General features: G+C 45.4%; 1 protein-coding gene across 1 annotated transcript in view; it reads right to left on the bottom strand.

Moving 5' to 3' along the window:
- The window catches only part of LOC142312157 (uncharacterized), a 228,838-nt gene that overhangs the window by 36,906 nt on the left and 168,134 nt on the right, over positions 1-23,798 (bottom strand). Inside the window, exon 13 of the mRNA XM_075351059.1 lies at positions 18,501-19,637. Coding sequence (XP_075207174.1) covers positions 18,501-19,637 — 1,137 coding nt within the window. The remainder of the gene's footprint in view (positions 1-18,500; positions 19,638-23,798) is intronic.

Genomic DNA, 23,798 nt, shown 5'->3' with positions numbered 1-23,798 from the left:
GAGGGACGAAAGGACCGAAACCTCGATTGTATTTTTCGTTGCTGAGGTCTCTTAGGTTTGGACTGGGGTAAGGAGGAGTCCTTTCCCTTGGATTCCTTAATAATCTCGTCCAATCGTTCGCCAAAAAATCTCTCGCCAGAAAACGGCAAACCGGTTAAGAACCTCTTGTTGAGAGGCCGACTCCTCTATAGGTGGAGGCGGGGGAGATAGATCCAACACCTGATTGATGGACGAGATAAGATCATTTACTAAGGCGTCCCCTTCAGGTGTATCAAGATTGAGAGCAACATCAGGGTCCGAGCACTGAGCTGCAACCTCCACCTCGTCCTCCAGAGAGTCCTCAAGCTGGGAACCCGAGCAGCGTGAGGAAGTCGGGGAAGATTCCAAGCGAGCCCGCTTAGCTGGTCTGGGACTGTGGTCCGTGGAGGAGTCCTCCACGTGAGACCTGGGGCCCACCCCGGCCGGGGTGTACCGAGAGGGACCTGGAGGCGCCGACCTAACAGGGTCCGGGGCCTGTGTAAGGACCGGTCTGGACTGCAGGGCTTCCAGCAACTTGGCAGACCATTTGTCCATAGACTGAGCCATGGATTGTGAGAGTGACTCTGAGAGCTTATCAGCAAAAACTGCAAACTCTGTCGCTGCCACCTGGACAGTGGAAGCAGGGGGGTCTGCCTGAGCCGGGGGGCCCACAAGTGACCGAGGCTCCAGCTGAGCAAGCGTAACAGGGGCTGAGCATTGCTCACAGTGAAGGTAGGTGGAACCCGCAGGTAACATAGCCCTACAAGAGGTACATGTCGCAAAAAAACCCTGTGCTTTAGTGCCCTTGCTCCTTGTGGCCGACATGCTGTTATGTCCTAGGAGCGTGATCACTGAGGGTATATAGAAAAAAGGGTATACAACCCGGCCGAACAGAAAGGTATATATATACGTATCTATACCGGCACCAGAGGGGACCAACACCGAGTGACCGGTGCGGCTTACCGACCGCTAAAAAGCGGGGTGTGTGTGCTCCAGATTCCCTGCCTTGGTCTCCCAGAGCTGCAGAGCTGTTCTCTGTGATTCTCCACCGGCAGAATGTCCTAAAAATGGCTGCCGGATCTCTTAGGGGAGGAGTGAAGCCAGGGGCGGCGTTAGGAAAAGTGCGGGAATCTGGGGTCCCCACAGTGATCAGTGAGGGGGGAGGGAGCATACAGGATGCCCCGGCCCCCACATCCGACGTCAGGTCGGCTGTCCCGCCCCTATCTCTGATAGACAGGTCCGGGGGCGGGAGTTTTGCCACTAGGCCGCGATGAAGCCGGGGACTAAATTTAATACCGCGGCCGACAAGCAGGCGCGGTCAGCGCGGTAGTCCCCGGTCTTCACAATTCAGCAGTCAGTTGCAGCGTCCGGAAACCAGGCGCTCCATACACAGTCCCCATGGGGACACAGAGTACCTCGTGGATGCAGGGCCCTGTCCCTGAGGATAGATAAGCTCCTGTCCAGCAGATTCCCTCAGGGGCTGCGGAGGGAGCACGGTCCCAGAACCTGGATGACCGCTTCGGATCCCACTTCTACCAGAGCCCTCAGGGATGGAGAAGGAAACACGGCATGAGGCTCCGGCCGTCGTACCCGCAATGGGTACCTCAACCTTAACAGCACCGCCGACTTAGTGGGGTGAGAAGGGAGCATGCCGGGGGCCCCGTGGGGGCCCTCTTTTCTTCCAACCGATACAATCAGCAGCTGCTGCTGACTAAAATGGAGATGTGTGAGTGGATGTGTGCCTCCTTCCACACAAAGCATAAAACTGAGGAGCCCGTGATGCACGGGAGGGTGTATAGGCAGAGGGGAGGGGTTACACTTTTGAGTGTAATACTTTGTGTGGCCTCCGGAGGCAGAAGCTATACACCCAATTGTCTGGGTCTCCCAATGGAGCGACAAAGAAAAATAGATTTTGGGTACTCACCGTAAAATCTCTTTCTTGGAGCCTTCATTGGGGGACACAGCACCCGCCCTTGTGTTGGACATATGTTACTGTTCAATGTTTCTGTTGAATGTTGAGTTTAATGTCCACTTCTGTACGATTGTTCGTTTTTTCTACTGTTGTCTCCTATTGCTTTCTCACTAACTGAGGTACAATTGCCAGTTGGTGGGTGTATACTGCATAGGAGGAGTTTTCCTTGTTTTGCTTAGTGTCGCCTCCTAGTGGCAGCAGCATACAACCCATGGTCTCTGTGTCCCCCAATGAAGGCTCCAAGAAAGAGATTTTACGGTGAGTACCCAAAATCTACTTATTAGGATACGGGAAGTCAAAAGAAGTGGGAATTCTGACCTATAATTTATAAGTGGTTGTATGGTAATAGCACAAAGATAATTTGAAGAATTCCAAGAAATTTAGTAATGTAATAATTTCTGGATGTTATCCCGGCATTGAGAAAATGATGTTTATGTATTGTAATTGCACAAATGATATGTTTGTATGTTGACAACAGTTTCATCAATAAAACAGATTTGAAATAAAAGTTTGAAAATTGTGAAATTTTAAACATTTTCGTCAATTTACAATTTTTTCACAAATAAAAGCAAAAACTATCATCCTAAATTTACCACTACAATATGTCACGAAAAAACAATGTCAGAATCACCGAGATCCGTTGAAGCGATCCAGAGTTATAACCTCCTAAATTGACAGTGGTCAGATTTCTAGAATTTGGCATGGGCTTTAGGGACAAAATTGGCTCCATCATTATGGGGTTAAGAGAGAAAAGGCATCATCCATATATCAGAGGTAACCAAAAGAGAGGAGCCATTATTTTTCTGAGGCAGAGACAGATAACGTTCTTCCATTATATCTGAGGCATATAGAGGGGGGACTCCTTTTGACACTTCCCAATATTTTGCCAGGAGTCCAGCAATAGTACACGACGAGTCATTAAGGAGGCTGTTCACCACTTTTACACTGATAGCCTATCCTTAGGCGGACTTTGCACACTACGACATCGCAGGTGCGATGTCGGTGGGGTCAAATTGAAAGTGACGCACATCCGGCATCGCATGTGACATCGCAGTGTGTAAAGCCTAGATGATACGATTAACGAGCGCAAAAGCGTCGTGATCGTATCATCGGTGCAGCGTCGGCGTAATCCATAATTACGCTGATGCGACGGTCCGATGTTGTTCCTCGCTCCTGCAGCAGCACACATCGCTGTGTGTGAAGCCGCAGGAGCGAGGAACATCTCCTACCGGCGTCACCGCGGCTTCCGTAGGATATGCGGAAGGAAGGAGGTGGGCGGGATGTTCACATCCCACTCATCTCCGTCCCTCCGCTCCTATTGGCCGTCTGCCGTGTGACGTCGCAGTGACGCCGCATGACCCGCCCGCTTAATATGGAGGCGGGTCGCCGGCCAGAGCGACGTCGCAGGGCGGGTGAGTCCATGTGAAGCTGCCGTAGTGATAATGTTCGCTACGGCAGGTATCACAAGGATATCGCAGCTGCGACGGGGGCGGGGACTATCGCGCTCGGCATCGCAGCATCGGCTTGCGATGTCGCAGCGTTCAAAGTACCCCTTAGATTAGATCATCAATCTCTGATTGCCCATGGTCTGACCCCCACCGCACCCCCTCCGATCAGCTTCTTCCGATGCGCATAGTGATAGGTAATCCGGCTCTTTTGGGTGATCCGGTTCCCATGGCTTCGCTCATCAAAAAGAGCCGGCTCGTTCCTGGCTCCCTACTAAATATGTATTCACCGCAGGTCAACACATATATTTAATATTGTGTTAATGCCGCCGAAACCATGCCCATCCGCGGCTAAACTCCGCCTACCCACAACAAGCAAATTGATTTGCTGAGTGGGCGGGGTTTTGTTCAGGTGGGCGGGGTTTTGTTCAGGTGGGCGGGGTTTCGACGACCAAACACCCATATTTTACGCCCAGTGAGAGCCGTTTAGAGAATTTAGTAGCTCTCACTGGGGAGCCGGCTCCTGTCAGTCACAGCAGGGAGCCGGATCTTTGTGTTGGATCACTGACACATCACTAGGTGCCAGTGGCAGCAGAAGGCAGCCTGAATTGCTCAGTTCCGGAGCTGCCCGTCTTCTGATACCGGCGGCAGCTGAATACTGCACATCCGCCTCCCATTCAAATCAATAGTGCCGGGGCAGAAGATGAGCAGCTCCGGAACTGAGCACTGCAGGTTGCCTGCTACTGGAGCTGGCACAGAGAACAGCTGATCGGCGAGGGTGCGAGGCAATCAGACATTAATGACCTCTCCTAAGGATCAGCAATCAATGTAAAAGTAGTGGACAACCCCTTTAAATATAAAAACATTTTTTTGAAGTACCTGTAGGTTCAAAATGCTCCCTATACTCCGAGTAAAATCCTTGAGGGGGTCTACTTTCAAAAATGGGGTCACTTGTGGGAGAGTTTCTGCTGTATATTTTAAATATAAAAAGCAAACAAGATAAAATACAACTAAATTCACTTGATAAAAAGTTCTACTTCTGGAATATTCTGTCCCCAGAATGTCTCTATTATAATGTACAGCTCAGACCGCAGATAACGGCCCCTCATACACCTATAGTAGTGATGTGATGACATAGGAAGGCTGACATTGTCTCCACATACCTCCACCTGCAGAGCTGCACACTAGACGATAGATGCTAGAGTGTACGGGCTCCTTCCAGGTATGACGTCATTCCTGTTACATGAAAGGGGCGTGTACAAAATGCAGCCGGATGTTTCCAGACGAAAAAAAACAATATTTTTGCTTATTACAGGACCTGTGATGATGTCACATGGAGGGGAGGAGTCAGGGGTCACATGATCAGCTCCTCAGTGTGTGCAGGACTCTGCTGTGCTGGGTGTCATGGTGCTGGATGAGGGGAAGGTTATGTGTGGGGTCAGGAGGGGTTTACAGTGCGGATGGAGCAGAGCCGTGTATGAGGTGTACGGAGCGGAGCCGTGTGTGTACGAGGTGTACGGAGCGTAGCCGTGTGTGTACGGAGCGTAGCCGTGTGTGTACGGAGCGGAGCCGTGTTTGTACGGAGCGGAGCCGTGTGTGTACGGAGCGTAGCTGTGTGTGTACGGAGCGTAGCTGTGTGTATGATGTATGCGGAGCAGAGCTGTGTGTGTACAGAGCGGATCCGTTTGTGTACGGAGCGGAGCCATGTGTTTACGAGGTGTACGGAGCGGAGCCGTGTGTGTACGAGGTGTATGGAGCGGAGCCGTGTGTGTACGAGGTGTACGGAGCGGAGCCGTGTGTGTACGAGGTGTACGGAGCGGAGCCGTGTGTGTACGAGGTGTACGTAGCGGAGCCGTGTGTGTACGAGGTGTACGGAGCGGAGCCATGTGTTTACGAGGTGTATGGAGCGGAGCCGTGTGTGTACGAGGTGTACGGAGCGGAGCCGTGTGTGTACGGAGCGGAGCTGTGTGTGTACGGAGCGGAGCTGTGTGTATCATGTATGCAGAGCACAGCTGTGTGTGTACAGAGCAGATCCGTGTGTGTACGAGGTGTGCGGAGAAAAAGAACTAGACTATTGCTCAGTTGGCCAAGTTGATGTTTTCAGATGAAAGTAAGTTTTGCATTTAATTTGGAAATCGCGGTCCCAGAGTCTGGAGGACGAGTGGAGAGGCCACAATCCAAGCTGCTTGAGGTCTAGTGTGAGGTTTCCACAGTCAGTGATGGTGTGGGGAGCCATGTCACCTGCTGGTGTAGGTCCACTGTGTTTTATCAAGAACAAAGTCAGCGCAGCCGTCTACCAGGAAATTTTAGAGCACTTCATGCTTCTCTCTGCCAATAAATTGTATGACATAAGGCACTTCTACCATAAAAATCGTAGCTGGGGTGCTCTCATAGGTTTCCACACCATGTAGAACAATAATAGAAAAGATGTGTGACGCCCTGGACTAGTCAGGTTTTCCCAGGTATATACAGTGCCTACAAGTAGTATTCAACCCCCTGCAGATTTAGCAGGTTTGATAAGATGCAAATAAGTTAGAGCCTGCAAACTTCAAACAAGAGCAGGATTTATTAACAGATGCATAAATCTTACAAACCAACAAGTTATGTTGCTCAGTTAAATTTTAATAAATTTTCAACATAAAAGTGTGGGTCAATTATTATTCAACCCCTAGGTTTAATATTTTGTGGAATTACCCTTGTTTGCAATTACAGCTAATAATCGTCTTTTATAAGACCTGATCAGGCCGGCACAGGTCTCTGGAGTTATCTTGGCCCACTCCTCCATGCAGATCTTCTCCAAGTTATCTAGGTTCTTTGGGTGTCTCATGTGGACTTTAATCTTGAGCTCCTTCCACAAGTTTTCAATTGGGTTAAGGTCAGGAGACTGACTAGGCCACTGCAACACCTTGATTTTTTCCCTCTTGAACCAGGCCTTGGTTTTCTTGGCTGTGTGCTTTGGGTCGTTGTCTTGTTGGAAGATGAAATGATGACCCATCTTAAGATCCTTGATGGAGGAGTGGAGGTTCTTGGCCAAAATCTCCAGGTAGGCCGTGCTATCCATCTTCCCATGGATGCAAACCAGATGGCCAGGCCCCTTGGCTGAGAAACAGCCCCACAGCATGATGCTGCCACCACCATGCTTGACTGTAGGGATGGTATTCTTGGGGTCGTATGCAGTGCCATCCAGTCTCCAAACATCACGTGTGTGGTTGGCACCAAAGATCTCGATCTTGGTCTCATCAGACCAGAGAACCTTGAACCAGTCTGTCTCAGAGTCCTCCAAGTGATCATGAGCAAACTGTAGACGAGCCTTGACATGACGCTTTGAAAGTAAAGGTACCTTACGGGCTCGTCTGGAACGGAGACCATTGCGGTGGAGTACGTTACTTATGGTATTGACTGAAACCAATGTCCCCACTGCCATGAGATCTTCCCGGAGCTCCTTCCTTGTTGTCCTTGGGTTAGCCTTGACTCTTCGGACAAGCCTGGCCTCGGCACGGGTGGAAACTTTCAAAGGCTGTCCAGGCCGTGGAAGGCTAACAGTAGTTCCATAAGCCTTCCAATTTCGGATGATGCTCCTAACAGTGGAGACAGGTAGGCCCAACTCCTTGGAAAGGGTTTTGTACCCCTTGCCAGCCTTGTGACCCTCCACGATCTTGTCTCTGATGGCCTTGGAATGCTCCTTTGTCTTTCCCATGTTGACCAAGTATGAGTGCTGTTCACAAGTTTGGGGAGGGTCTTAATTAGTCAGAAAAGGCTGGAAAAAGAGATAATTAATCCAAACATGTGAAGCTCATTGTTCTTTGTGCCTGAAATACTTCTTAATACTTTAGGTTTAGGGGAACCAAACAGAATTCTTGTGGTTTGAGGGGTTGAATAATAAATGACCCTCTGAATAAACTTTTCACAATTTAAAAAAAAAATAAAGAAATAACATTCTTTTTTGCTGCATTTCACACTTCCAGGCTGATCTACAGTCCGAATGTCACAATGCCAAGGTTGTTCCGAATGTGTAAACCTGCTAAATCTGCAGGGGGTTGAATACTACTTGTAGGCACTGTATGTATATATATATATATATATATATATATATATATATATAACACATACACACACACACACCGTCCCTAGGATAGGTGACAGCAGCCAACCAAGAAACCCTTGTCACCACCCTCCAGGTATAGAGACCCAAAGGGCCAGCGTCTGCGGGCAAACGGGCTCCTACGGCATACACAAGTCGGGGAGCGGACTACCGTTGCTTAGGCATAGGAGTCAAACATTCATACAAAGAGGTGCAGGAGAAAGGTGGAAACCACCAACCTATTCTGGGAGAAGCTGCAGCCGGCTGCGGGCCCCGTTCATCAACCCGTTTGGTTTACCAGAGACTCCAGTGTATTGTGTCATAGTGAGTACACCAGTGTCTTCGGGCCGCGCACCGCGCCGCACAGCATCAGGACCCAGCACTCACCCGCTCCCACGCCTCAGCACTTCCCTCGGGCCCCTGGGACCATCGCTCCCCTACCCACGGAGGGGTCAACACCAAGATGTGCAACACCGTCCCCGGGAGGCCTAGTTAACGGCAGCGGTGATGTCCATCCATTCACCACAACCCTTGGGTGGCGTCACAAATTTATACCCCAAATCAAACCACCGCGGCCCCGGCTGTGGAACTCCCCGTCAAGTCCCTGCATGTAGTGCCAATTCCCTTTCAGAGAGCGACGTGACCCCCGGGTCCGTGAGAAGCTTCGAGCCACCATTCACCGTACGAGCACGGATTCGAGCGGCTCAGCAGTCGCAGCCGAACCCGCGGGGCGGTACACATTGACTCTTCTGGCACTGTGAACAGGATAGAACCGTCCACTTACCTGTGGAAGTGCGCCTTGGAAATTGTTAGCAGCGTCCCGCTGAAAAATTGCAGAATCCGCCATCTTGGGCGCGAAAAGTTCTTGCCCGAGCCGTCTTCCCTGAACAGAAAGGGCGTGAAAAGCGAAGTCCCACTCCCCGAGAACAGAGCGGTGCAGAAAGCAAGGAGAGTGCTCGAAAAAGACCGAGGGGGGGTGGGTGAAGATTCAGCCTCATGTGACTGAGGAGATAAAGGGCAGGGACTCCAGGACTCTGCCACCCGTTGTGTTCCTAGATCCCGAGAGTGCAACATGTCCGCCCCGTTTGAGAAGCCCGAATTCCCGGAGCTTGCGCCCGGAACAGCGGCATGGGTGGAAGCCCGGACGACTCTTATGTGTTGCCGCCTACAAGTGCAGGTGAGGTACTTAATGGAGCAGTGGGCGACCGAGATGGGGGAGATAGCTTCGGCTGTGCGGGCGCGTGAGATGGAGGTGAATTTGGAGGAGCAAGTGGGCGACCCACGCCCCTATGTCCTGGAGGGACCGGTCGCTGTGGCTGACGGACCCGGTCGGCCCCCGCTTTCCCTGTCACCTCCTCCACAGCCCATTCCAGCTGCGGCTGCCCTCCCGCTTGGTCCGCCGCCCCCGACACCGGCGGTGGAACCCGTCCCAACTGCCCATGAGGACCCGCCTGTAGACGCGGCTCGCGGACGGCCGTATTCCCGGCCCGCACCAACCCCATTACCCTGGAAGGTGCCCGTCCCGGACGTGATCCCGCCAGTCTCGGTGAAGGCGACGCCCAGAGAGGCCCCGGCAGTCCGCCCGGCCGAGGGGGAGAGCGTCACCCGGAAGAAGGCTCCGAAGGTGAGGCAGGCCGCTCCCGGGTCTAGGACCTCGGCTGAGGTTCCGAGGGGAGGCCGCTGCAAGGCAGCAGAGCCGGCCATGATGCAGCGGGGTTCCCCCCAAAGGGTGACAGTCATGGCCGCCACCGGGGAACTCCAGCTGGGCCAGACCCCCACCCGTAGAGACCCCGGGCACGCAGACACCCCGTATTGGGAGCGGCGGCCAAACCAACTGGGCCGGGAGATTGAGGCCTGTGTGAGGAGGAAAGCAGAGATCCTTGCCCGCACAATCCGGGAGAAAGACAATCTACGGAGTGCTACTTAGCGGGTGCGGGTCCCGTTCATCACCCCGTTTGGTTTACCAGAGACTCCAGTGTATTGTGTCATAGTGAGTACACCAGTGCCTTCGGGCCGCACACCGCGCCGCACAGCATCAGCACCCAGCACGCACCCGCTCCCACATCTTAGCACTTTCCTCGGGCCCCTGGGACCATCGCTCCCCTACTCACAGAGGGGTCAACACCAAGCTGCGCAACACCGTTCCCGGGAGGCCTAGTTAACGGCATCGGTGGTGTCCATCCTTTCACCACAACCCGTGCGTGGCGCCACAAACTTATACCCAAAGTCAAACCACCATGGCCCCGGCCGTGGAACTCCCCGTCAAGTCCCTGCGTGTAGCGCCAATTCCCTTGCAGAGCGACGTGACCCCCGGGTCCGTGAGATGTTCCTCGTTCCTGCGGCTTCACACACAGCGATGTGTGCTGCCGCAGGAACGAGGAACTACATCGTACTTGTCGCGGCACCGGCATTATGGAAATGTTGGAGCCTGCACCGATGATACGATAATGACGCTTTTGCGCTCGTTCATCGTATCATCTAGGATATACACACTACGACATCGCAAGTGACGCCGAATGTGCGTCACTTTCGATTTGACCCCACCGACATCGCACCTGCGATGTCGTAGTGTGCAAAGCTGCCCTTAGAGGTACAATAGCAGTACAACACAGTAATGTGGGACAGAGAGGAGTCCTGACACTACCTGAGAAGGTAGTTAGCTGGTAAGGCACTAGGGGGCGTTAGAGTGGAGTAAACGTATGAGCAGAGAATTCCCTAGCAGAGGTAATACTAGTCAAGCCCACCAGATGGCAGTAGAATTGTCAGAAAGCCGTGTCACAACATGAGGTCTTGTAAATACACAGGGGCAAAGTCTAGACGTAGTCAGGGGGAAGCAACCAGTCAGTAGCCGGGAAGTCAGAACTCAGAAGCGAGGGAGAATGGGAAGACAAGGACAGAATCAAGGTAAACAGAAAAGGAACGAACAGGGAGATAGACGAGCAGGGAGCTGAATGGAGACAGCGGGAGAGACACTGACAAGATGGAAACAGAGAACAGAGGAGACTAACAACAGGTCAGGTGAACATGGAGGTCAGGAGGGGAGCAGAGCAGACAACAGGTCACTCACGAGCAGAACACAGAAGAGCCAGAAATATCACTGGCGTAGTCCCAGAGAAACAGTGCCCTAATAAAAGTAGCCTGACCTCCAGAATGAGGCAGGAAGGATTAACCCCTAAACCTGTATCAGAAGTGAAACTAAAAAAAAGGCTCAGCTGCAGCTGAGCCAGGAGTAAATCATGACAGGAATTAATTAATCTTTAATATCCTGTTGTATGTAGTAAGCCGGGCCTCACCTTTGCTAATCTATGTTTTCTATCTGTGTATTGTGTTTTCTTACATCACCATCATTTAACAGTTGGGGGCTTGCTATTTCTTTGGGGACTGCTCCAAGGCAAGTTAAGATTCCTCATTTCTAGCCTGACACTTTACCCCAAGCAACCTCTACTTAGAGACCTTGCGAAAGGCCGCAAGGCCGAAACGTAGGTCTTATTCAAGTTTGGTTGCTCTGTTATTAAACAATAAAGAAACTTCACATGAATATTCATTTCTACTATTAATTCTTCTGAAGGCCACTACATTCGTCTGGTGATATTTTCAGGGATATTCTTTAACACTAGAACTACTGGACTCGTGACACCTATATAGAAATACATGGTGCAAAGTAGTCAAAATGACTAACTCAGTAGTTCTAGTGTTAATATAGGATTATATAACATACATAGACATACATCTCAAAAAAGGAGACTAGCCCATATCTATAATCGATATAGAGAAATCTGTCTCAAATGTCGCCAAATGTTTGGTACCTTTTTTCACTTGCTGTGGAACTTACCACAGATCTGGAGCATCTGAGCTCAAGTATTCAGTTTCTAAATGACCTCGTGGGTACAACAGTGTCACTAGACCCTAGATGTTGTTTACTAGAACTTTCTGACCTATCCTATTTATCAGAAATAAAATTCCACCTTCTTACATGAGACCATGTTTCAGAGCAGAAAATCTATTGCTTGATTATGGATAATTGAAAATGCTCAGTCTTTTTTGACAAGTGGATATCCTGCATAAATATATTGTGCCCATGTGAGAAATTAATATGTTTCCATAGAGAAATTTCAGGCAGGTATTACGAAGCTTGGGAGCCTTGGATCATTTCTTCTTGGATTATACTGTATATTAGAAATATAGATAATTAAGACAAATAGCAAACCAGTGATATACAGTAGTAGCAATTGTAGCTAGTGACAATATTAAAGGGAACATGTCATGTCCCAAAACATTAACTTGCATATATGGGACTCATTTGCAGGTTAAAAGCGTTCCACAAACTTGCGGTCACTGCACTTTTAGCCCGGCTACCGGAAGGAAATGAGCTTAATATCTCCCAGCCACCATCTGCTTGCAGTTACCACTCAGTACATAGTGAGCAACGGCTATAACTGTAATGCCAGTCTCTGTAGCAGGTTGCTGACATACCAGCGTGTCTAACTTACACACTTCTCCACCTCTCTTCCTCTGTGCTCCTGCCCCCAGGGCCTGAGCAAGCCGCATACACTACAGTTCAAAAGTTTGGGGTCAACCAGACAATTATGTCTTTTCCATGAAATATCATACTTTTATTTATCAAATGAGTTGCATAATGAATAGAAAATATAGTCCAGACATTGACGAGGTTAGAAATAATGATTTTTTACTTGAAATAATAATTTTCTCCTTCAAACTTTGCTTTCGTCAAAGAATGCCCCCCTTGCAGCAATTACACCTTTGCAGACCTTTGGCATTCTAGCTGTTAATTTGATGAGGTAATCTGGATATATTTCATCCCATGCTTCTAGAAGACCCTCCCACAAGTTGGATTGGCTTGATGGGCAATTTTTGCGTACCATACGGTGAAGCTGCTCCTAAAACAGCTCAATAGGGTTGAGATCTGGTGACTCCATTATAGATAGAATACCAGCTGATTGCTTCTTCCCTAAATAGTTCATGAATAATATGGAGGTGTGCTTTGGGTCATTGTCCTGTTGTAGGATGGAATTGGCTCAAATCAAGTGCTGTCCACAGGGTATGGTATGGCATTGCAAAACGGAGTGATAGCCTTCCTTATTCAAAATCCCTTTTACAAATCTCCTACTTTACCACTTTACAGTACCAAAGAAACCCCAGATCATCACATTACCTTCACCATGCTTGACAGATGGTGTCAGGCACTCTTCCAGCAGCTTTTCAGTAGCTCTGCGTCTCACAAATGTCCTTCTGTATGATCCAAACACCTCATACCTCGATTCGTCTGTCCATAACACTTTTTTCCAATCTTCCTCTGTCCAATGTCTGTGTTCTTTTGCCCATATTAATCGTTTCCTTTTATTAGCCAGTCACAGACATGGCTTTTTCTTTGCCACTCTGCCCTGAAGGCCAGCATCCCGGAGTCGCCTCTTCACTGTAGAAGTTGACACTGACGTTTTGCAAGTATTATTTAAAGAAGCTGCAAGTTGAGGAACGGGGATGCGTCGATTTCTCAAACTGTAGACTCTAATGTACTTGTCTTGTTGCTCAGTTGTGCAGCAGGGCCTCCTACTTCTCTTTCTACGCTGGTTAGAGCCTGTTTATGCTCTCTTCTGAAGGAGTAGTACACACCGTTGTAGGAAATCTTCAGTTCCTTGGCAATTTCTCGCACGGAATATCCTTCATTTCTAAGAACAAGAATAGACTGTCGAGTTTCACATGATAACAGAGAGAGATAGTGGAGAGGGGCTTTAGAAAACCGCGCCAGAGATCCCAGATGTAAGCTTGAATCAATGTATTTTTATTTCGGCATAGGTCTACACGTTTCAGGAGTCTCAGCTCCCTTCCTCAGGACCAGCAAGCACAAGATACATCAAATCTTCGTATCCAAGAAATTGAAGACTTCACAAGCCTAGAAAGGTGTGTGCTCACAGCAAAATGGCGGACCTTTCTAGGCTTGTGAAGTCTTCAATTTCTTGGATACGAAGATTTGATGTATCTTGTGCTTGCTGGTCCTGAGGACTGAGACTCCTGAAACGCGTAGACCTATGCCGAAATAAAAATACATTGATTCAAGCTTACATCTGGGATCTCTGGCGCGGTTTTATAAAGCCCCTCTCCACTATCTCTCTCTGTTATCTGCCATTTGGGGTACTGCTGCCGTTGATCCATATATATGCGGTTACAGGAGTTGTGCCTTTCACAACCCTAATCGGTGAGTAGGATTACTCTCTTGTATACCCCCTGTTTATCAGGGTAAGACCCTATGCGCTTTTTTTCCACAGGTTCTTTGCCTTTGAGTTTCACATGATGGTTCTCTTTTTCTGGCTATTTTGAGAGTTTAATGAAACCAACAAATGTAATGCTCCAGATTCTCAACTAGCTCAAAGGAAGGTCAGTTTTATAGCTTCTCTAATCAGCAAAACTGTTTACAGCTGTGCTAACATAGTTGCACAAGGGTTTTCAAGGGATTTCTAAACATCCATTAGCCTTCTAACACAGCAAACACAATGTACCATTAGAACACTGGAGTAGTGGTTGATGGAAATGGGCCTCTACATACCTATGTAGATATTGCATTCAAAACCAGACGTTTGCAGCTAGAATAGTCATTTACCACATTAACAATGTATAGATTGTATTTCTGTCTAATATATCGTTATATTCATTGAAAAAAAATGTGCTTTTCTTTCAAAAATAAGGAAATATCTAAGTGACTCTAAACTTTTGAACTGTAGTGTATGTTCCCTGGGAGTGCTTTTAGGGCACACATGAGCTCCTTCCATGTGCTTAAAGATCCAGTGCACTATTACCTGGAAGTGCCTCTCAGTCTATGGCACTAGGGGAGGTGCCTGTGTAATTTTAGTCTGGTACCTGCTTGCTAGCTAGTTGTCAGATCCAATTTCTCTGTATCCGTTACATTAACCTGTGCACGCCTTCCCATAACCGTCAGTATCTGCTTGTACCAGCTGTTCTGTTCACATCAGCCTTACCCGCTTGTACCTGCCTTCACTAGAAACTCTACCATCCATTCCTGAGCCCATCCCTTCCCTGGGAGGTCAACTGCCACAGTCCTGGACACTGCGCTGGCACCTTCCATCTACAGGCAGCCAAGCCCATTCTCACCATGTGGAATTCTGGCGTATACATGAAAGCTTAGTTAAGCCCGGTTCCGAACTGTGGTCCATTGGGTCCACTCCTGCTTGTTGCCTCATCACTGATGAGCGTAACAATAACTTCACCCCAGCAACTGACAGCCAGTTAAGCAGTGCATCAATACAGAGCTGGCTGTCAGTCAGTGCTGGGGCATGGTTACAGCTGCCGCTCACTATGTACTAAACAGTGACTGAAGCCACACCTCCATGACTGAAAGCCGGAGGCTGTTGGGAGGAATAAAGTTCATTTCCCCCTGTAGCTGAATTTTACGTGTGATTAACCTGCAGATGAATCCCATTTCTGTGGGTTAATAGCGTTTTGGGACATGACAGATTTCCTTTAAAATGGGCTGATGTGGGTTGGACAGTTGGTTGTGGACATGGTTTTACATTCTCAGAAATAGATGTAAACAAGTTGCAGAAAACATTTGCCAGTTTTGCCCAACTCATCCAAAATGGACGGGGATGTGACGCTACTGAATTGAATAAGATTTGTGGCTAGGCACAAATGTCTTAATGAATCAGAAGCATCTGACTCCAGCACTACCTTTATCAAGAATGATGTGTCGATCGCTCGTGTGATCGCACGATAGATCATCCCGTGTGACGCCGGCCTTACTGTTGCTGTGATTCATTATTGTCTGGACTATTGTAACTCTACTAATCAGTTTCACTCTTACTACAACCTTCCCTGTGCAATGTTTCTTGAAAGCAGCAGCTGGGATCATATTTCTGTCGAGCTATTACACCAATGTCACCACTCTGTGCCAGTTATTGCACTGGTTCTCCATTGGCCAGAGTACAACATAAACTTATCACCCTAACATACAAAATCCTCCACAGTTCTGCACCACCCTATATCCCCTCCCTAATATCTAGCTACCACCTAACACATGCTCCACATTCTATTTATGGCCTTAAACTAACATCCTCTTTAATCCAAACTTCTCATTCCCATCTCTAAGACTTCTCTTCTGCTGCTAGTTCTCTGGAATGCACTTCCCCAGACAATTTGATTAATTCCCAATATCTACCATTTGTGTTCTCTAAAACACAATTCATTACATAGGCCTATCACCTCACTAACCTAACTATTCCCTATTCGCGATTTCCAATTGTTTCCCTCAAAGTCTGGTCCCTCCTATCATGCACATGTTCCATGCATTCAGTAGCACTTTGTTTCTGTACCTATACAGTTATTGTCAGAAGGTTGTTTCTTGCAGTGTTGTTTAAATGCCTCTATTAGATTAATGTCTGGACCATACACAAAAGGTACTTAATTTTTTGTGTCTCCCAACTTCTTCATAGATTGTAAGTATGTGATTAGAGCCCTCATTAATCCTGGTATCTGTTCAGAGTTCAGAGTTTGGCACCATCTACATGTTTTGCAGATCACACCAGACACTGTCTTCTTCACTCCTGCTGTTCATTCCTGCATTGGTCATACCAGTGAAGAGGACTGCCAGTGTCTGGCGAGATCTGCAAATAGGGTACTACTATGCATACACCACCTCGAAGAATGATGGTAGAAGACAGGCAGCGAATGGTAAATAGGGGGAAAAGGAAGCAGAACTATAAGTGAAGTCCTTGACCACTGCACTTACAGCTCATTCTCATATCATCAACAATAGTAATGGACAAACCCGAACTGTAAAGTTTGGGGTCTGTATCGGATACCTAGTGTCTGTGCACGGACCTCCAAACATGGACTTCCCTGAGAAGTTTGGATTTGGCCACCCAGCTAATGATAGAAATTAAAAAAAGAAGGAAAAACTGAGTTTACCTGCAGTCACAGCTGGAAGTTCCCACGGTACCCCACCTGTGATCGCAGGAAACTCAGTGATATCACCGCTCACAGCTGCAGCTCTTTCAGTGTCTGCCTATAGCCGCAGCGGGCTGTCATGTTTCTTAATGTACTCACACGCTGTGACTTCAGTTTTTAGCAAAGCTGAGATCATTGTGGGACCTCGTGTGGATTACGTTGGACCTGGGTGTTTAGGGGAGTTACTAAATTGCAGAAAGACGGTAGGGATTATTTTGCATTTTATTTCAAATAAAGGATTTTTTCAGCATTTGTGTTTCTATTCACTTACAGGATTAGTAACGGGAGGGTCTCATAGAACACTACCTATTACTATTCTAGGGCTTGGGGGCAGCTGTAAGCTGTCATTAACCACTAATATTACCCCGATTACTGCCGCACCAATCGGGATGATTCGGGTAAAGTGCCAGAGTTGTCACATCTAATGGATGGAACAATTCTGGGTGGCTGCTGGCTGCTTTTTTAGCCTTTGATGGCCAATATCATAGGTTTCCCCAACCTGAATATACTAGCGCTCAGCTGTCATATTAATCATGGCTGGATATCAAAATTGGGGGAGGGGACCAAATGCCGTTCTTTTAAATTATTTATTTAAAAAGGGCTGCATAGGGTCCCTCTTATTTTGATCCACAGGCAAGATAAGCACATGGCTGTGGGCTGCAGCTTGTGGCAGTCGGCTTTATCTGCGCTGGTTATCATAATATGGGGGGACACTATGCCATTTTTTTTAATTTATCTATTTTTACATCACTATAGGGACAAAGACAGCATGTGTGATTCCAATCAATCACAGATGCTGTCACACAGGTTAGAGACACAGTCTGACTGCAACCAATCACAGACACCAGGACTGACTTTGGCAGGGGAAAACAGTGAATATTTATGAAAGTTAATTAGCAGACATGGAAGCAGTGTGACAGCCGTGCGGGAGACTTCGGTAAGTATAACTGTTCTGCTATTCAGCCCCATAGCCCTTTCTACCACTACTTTACAGCACAATGTACGCGTCCCCACAGACTTATATGGGGTTCGGAATCCGGGCAGATGTTCGGATTTAAATCTGGTTCCAAACTGGAGTTTTCTTTTTTTTTTAAAGTCCGGCTGGACCCGCCGAATCCGAACATCTGTAGGTTCGCCCATCTCAAATCAACAATAAATTTCTCTAAAAACGTAAGCTGAGATTTCTAAAATAAAGTTATAGATGTAATCAGCAATACGGCACCTTAACATAGATGACACTAATTTGGGTTATAAAAACCTGAAGGCAAATTTCCTTTAAAATCAAAGCCTCTTTAAATGCAATATGTAAATTGGGATGCAGAGAATGGAATCAGTACCCAATGATAGTTTTTTAATGGTAGTTTTTTCACTATCTTAAACTGGAAAGTTTTTTTAAAAAAAGAATGAATCACAAGAGATGTTCTTACAAGGTAGGAATGGATCGTAGATGTAAATAGTAATTTCTAACATGAACATGTTTATTATAGAGTATAGAGAAGTTACAGACTTTGTTCAGACAGATTTTGTGCTGAAAATAATAGTAATTAATATTTTTTATTGGAGGGTGTGGGAAGAGAGATTGTAATACTCATTTATATATTCATTATATAGACAACAATGCACATGGAATATTGCTTTTTACCCTTTAGATAACAGATATCTATAAGTAAGTACAATATTTTAATGTAATGTAAACTCTAAATTGCTTATGTTTTTGCTTTTACTAATCTCTCCTTACTTTGACTGTATCTCGACTATGCATTTTCTTGTACAATTTGTCAACATACATGGTTTCTTGATTTATTATCAATAAAATATGATTCTCAAGTAAAACATTTTTCACAGTCTAGGTATGATGACGCAGTCTTTATGTATCAAACTTTTGAAATTCAAAAAAATGCAATTTGTGGGTAACATTTCCCACTTTCTGAATATGAAAAGGGCTTCTTACCTGTGTGAATTCTCTGGTGTTTAATGAATGATGATTTATCTGCAAACGTTTTCTCACATTCTGAACATGAATAGGGCTTCTCTCCTGTGTGAGTTCTCTGGTGTCTAAAGAGAGATGATTTATCTACAAAACATTTCTTACAATCTGAACAGGAATATGGCTTCTCCCCTGTGTGACTTCTCTGATGTGTAACAAAATGTGATTTATCTGCAAAAAACTTTCCACATTCTGAACAAGAAAAAGGTTTCTCCCCTGTGTGAATTCTATGGTGTTTAACAAGATTTGATTTCTTTGCAAACCATTTCCCACATTCTGAACATGAATATGATGTCTTCCCTGTGTGAATTTTCTGGTGCTTAGCAAAATGTAATTTATCTGCAAAACCTTCCCCACATACTGAACATGAATATGGCTTCTCCTCTGTGTGAATTCTCTGGTGGTTAATAAGAGACGATTTATCTGTAAAACTATTCCCACATTCTAAGCATGAATAAGGCTTCTCACCTGTGTGAATTCTCTGATGTCTAGCAAGTGATGACTTATCTACAAAACAATTTCCACATTCTGAACATGAATATGGCTTTTCCCCTGTGTGAATTCTCTGGTGCTTAATAAAAGATGATTTATCTACAAAACAATTTCCACATTCTGAACATGAATAAAGCTTCTCTCCTGTGTGAATTCTCTGGTGCCTAATGAGAGATGATTTATCTACAAAACTTTTTGCACAATCTGAACATGAATATGGTTTCTCCCCTGTGTGAGTTCTCTGGTGTGTAACAAGATGTGATTTATCTGCAAAATATTTTCCACATTCTAAACAGGAAAAAGGCTTCTCTCCTGTGTGAATTCTCTGGTGTTTAACAAGATTTGATTTTTTTGCAAAACATTTCCCACAATCTGCACATGAATATGGCTTCTCCCCTGTGTGGGTTCTCTGATGTGTAACAAGCTGTGATTTATCTGCATAACATTTCTCACATTCTAAACATGAATATGGCTTCTCTCCTGTGTGAGTTCTTTCATGTGTAACAAGCTGTGGTTTATCTGTATAACATTTCCCACATTCTGAACAGGAGTATGGCCTCTCTCCTGTGTGAGTTCGCTGATGTCTAAAAAAATGTGATTTATTTGCAAAACATTTACCACATTCTGAACATGAATATGGCTTTTTCCCTGTGTGAGCTCTCTGATGTGTAACCAGAAATGATTTAGCTGTATATTTCCTACATTCTGAACATGAAAATGACTTCTCCCCTGTGTGAGTTTTCTGATGTGTAACAAGATATGATTTAGCTGTATAATATTTGCCACATTCTGAACATGAAAATGGCTTCTCACCTGTGTGAGTTCTTTGATGTATAACAAGATGTGCTCTATCTGCAAAACATTTCCCACATTCTGAACATGAATATGATTTCTCCCCTGCATGAACTCTCTCAGGTGTATTAAGCCCTGATTTGTGGTTGAAATTTTTGCCAGACTCTGAAGATGAAACTCTTTTATCCTCTATGTCAATTTTTGGATGTGTAACAAAATACATTTTGTGGGAAACACTTTTTCCACATTCTGCTCTTGGAAATTGGTTCTTTGATGTAACAGCAGCTTGATATTTGATGCTTCTTTTGAGACGTTTATTTTTCTTAATAACCGGAGATGAATCAGAATATAGGACCAGTTTAAAAGGATCAAATGATAGATTTTTGTTGTGAAGGAATGATGATATTTCTGGTGTTATGGAATACACTTCAGTTATATCTGGCATGACATCTTCAATTTTTACATCATATGTTCTGGATAACAGTTGTCCCTCTGAGCTCCTTGTACAGTTATCTGCCAAGAATAAAGATTTTTTTGTAATAAAATATCCATAATTATATTTTTATACACTTTCTAAAATATTCATACAAATGTCACGTTATGTAGCAGAATTCAATTATTTTCAAAATCAGTTCACAATCCAATAGTAGACCTCTGAGCAAATGTAACGCTGCCACTAGCGTCCCTGCACTGTCCTGCTTCCCTCCCCAGGCGGAGACGCCAACTCACTCACCCTTCTGGCTGTTGTGCAGTGGCTGCTCTATTCCCTGCCACCAGCTTATAGGACCTGCCTCCTGGGAGCACGCCTAGGGCACGTGCACACCTCTTCTTAAAGGGCCAGTGCATCCTAACCTGGAAGTGCCCCCTTCTAGGAGGTGCCAAGGCAATGTGGTCTATCTTAGAGATGTGCTGCTCATTGTTCAGGTCCCTTAAATATGTGCTGCTGCTGTTTCCACCTGCTGCTTACACCTGTTTCAAAGTACCGGCCGTTTACATGTTGCATATACCCATACCGGCTGTGCCTGCCACATCAGCCATCCCAACTGCATATGACTTATGAGAGACTGTTAGTATCCATACACCAAGTCTCCCTGAGTGGTTTCAAGAGGAGAAAAAAAGAAATCCAGCTCCCGCAGTAGTAGTATATAATGACATTCCGGACTTCTTATATTATAAACATTTTTTTATTTCAACCATTAAAAAAAACATAATCATTCCTGCAAACTTTTCCAGCAAAATCTTTGTTTCACTAGCCAATTAGCACTCATTCATTTCTGATGCCTGTCATGAATCCTAACAGTAGGACAATGTCAGATTCAGGAAAAGCTGCAAAACCAATTTGTGTGTATATTTTTTCAAACACCTAGACCCCTGAAATGTTTCCACGGGTATGGATTTCATGCCCATCTTGCAGCATCTCTGTTCTAATTGGAACAGCGTTTTCCACTTCGTCTACACCTTGTAATTATGGACTTTGTTACTACGTGGTGAGAGTCATAAAAGTTTCTTGATAATTAACCTTATTGAATTGTGGCTGTATATTTCTACTTAAGAAATTTGAAAAACCACTATATATAACTACATTATGTGTCAAACGGCTTCCGTTTGTCTATATAGATCAGTGTTTTATGAAGATGCATAGCAGTATCTGAAACAAAAGGTGTGTAACATTCTGGGCTGTTGAGTCAGAGTCGTGGCGTCAGTGTCCATTTTGGTTGAGTTGGAGTCGGTATAAAGTGGACGGACTCTGAGTCCTAAAATATAAAATAAATTGGGTACAATCCAGTATGTAATGAATATTTTTTCATAAGAATTTGTGAAAGTTATGAAATGTCCTAAAAATGTCTATACTATTCCTGATCAAAGAATCTTGGCTTTTAGTTGAGATGAATCTGTGCTGCACTTCAGCTACATGATATAAGTAGTGATGCTTCCATTTTACTACAGTAACTTTATCACAAACATGAGTCATGTACAGTTGAAAGCAGAAGTTTACATACACTGTCTGTAGACACATCTGCATGTTTTTCTCACTATCTGACATGAAATCAGAATAAACCTTTCCAGTTTTAGGTCAATTAGGAGACAAAATTGTTTATAGTTGCCAAATACTAGAATAATGAGAGAGAGAGGGGAAGAAAGAGAGAGAGAGAGAGTTGAAGGCATTTTTATTACAGTCTGCAAAGTCAAAAGTTTACATACACTAAGAGTACTATGCCTTTAAACAATATGGAACAGCCCCTATGATGATGTCATATGTTTGGAAGCTTCTGATAGGTTTATTGGTAACATCTGAGTTAATTAGAGACCCGCCTGTTAATGTATTTTAATGCACACCCGAAAAACACTGCTTCTTTGTGTAGCATCATGGGAAAGTCAAAAGAAATCAGCCAAGATCTCCGGAAGAAAATTGTGGACTTGCACAAGTCTGGTTCATTCTTGAGTGCAATTTCCAAATACCTGAAGGTGCCTCGTTCATCTCTACAAACAATTATATGCAAGTACAAACAAGATGAGAATGTCCAACCATCATACCGCTCAGGAAGGAGATGGGTTCTGTGCACCAGAGATGAACGTGCTTTGGTCAGACATGTATCAACCAAAGAACAAAAGCAAAAGACCTTGTGAAGATGCTGGCAGAAGCTGGTAAGTTTGTGTCATTATCCACAGTGAAATCAGTACTGTATCAATATGGGCTGAAGTCCACTCTGCGTGGAAGAAGCCATTACTCCAAAAGAAACATAAAAAAGACAGATTAATGTTTTCAAATGTGCTCAGAAACAAAAAGCTTAAATTTTGGAGACATGTCCTGTGGTCTGACGAAACCAAAATTGAACTGTTTGGCGATAATGACCATCGTTATGATATGGGATTATTTGCTACAGGAGGGACTGGTGCCCTTCACAAAATAGATGATATCATGAGGAAAGAAGATTATCTGGCAATACTGAAGCAACATCTCAAGACATCAGCATGGAACTTAAAAGCTTGGGCAGACATGGGTCTTCCAAATGGACAAAGACCCGAAGCATACTGCCAGACTGGTTACAAAGTGGTTTAAGGATAACAAAGTCAATGTTTTGGAGCGGCAATCACAAAGCCCTGGTTGCTGATGTATGTAAAGCACTATGGAATTAATAGTGTTTTATGTGAATAAATATCATATATTATTATCTTAATCCTATTAAAAATTTATGAGCAAAGCTGAAAAGACCGGTGCGAGCAAGGCTACCTATAAACATGGCTCAGTTACACCAGTTCTGTCAGGAGAAATGGGTCCAAATTGCTACCAACTATTGTGAGAAGCTTGTGGAAAGAGATCCAAAACGTTTCACCCAAGTCACACAGGATAAGGGCAATGCTACCAAATACTACTAAAATGGATGGAAACTTTTGACTTTGGAGAAAGTAATAAAAATGCCTTAAACATGCACTCATTATTCTGGCATTTGGCAAATATAAATAATTTTGGTTCCTAATTAACCTAAAACGGGAAAGGTTTATTCTGATTTCATGTGAGATAGTGAGATAAACATGCAGATGTGTCTTTATAGATAGTGGATGGAAACTTCTGGTTTCAACTGTATGAGGGAGTCAGAGTTGGAGTCGCAGTCAGAGAAATTGAGTAGTTGGAGATTTGCCTTACTGACTCCACAGCCCTGGTGACATTTAACTAATGGTGGATCGGGTTCACAGGGTGCCTAAGCCCAGATCGCTTGGAGCTGACATCCCACGAGATACCCTAGCCCGACTTCATTTTTTTAAGTCTAAAGAAGCCTTCTTACAAGCCCTGAGGAGACAGCCAGATCTACCCCAAAAGTACGCCGCCCTTGTGGTCTTCCCGGATCTATCCGCAGGGACACTTGCAAAATGAAGGGAATATGCTCTACTTATAAAAGCTCTCAGAGATGCTGGAATAAAGTACCGTTGGGGCTTCCCAGTCAGTCTTTCAGTTTCATATAATGGTGCCCTCCATGTTTGTCGGTCTCCAGCCCAACTAGCAAAATTGATGGAATCCTGGAACATTCTCCCACA

The sequence above is a fragment of the Anomaloglossus baeobatrachus genome, chromosome 5, assembly GCF_048569485.1.
Source record: "Anomaloglossus baeobatrachus isolate aAnoBae1 chromosome 5, aAnoBae1.hap1, whole genome shotgun sequence".
Taxonomy (NCBI): Eukaryota; Metazoa; Chordata; class Amphibia; order Anura; family Aromobatidae; genus Anomaloglossus; species Anomaloglossus baeobatrachus.
The sequence above is the reverse complement of the archived record's forward strand: the minus strand, read 5'-3'. Positions and strand labels throughout refer to the sequence as shown.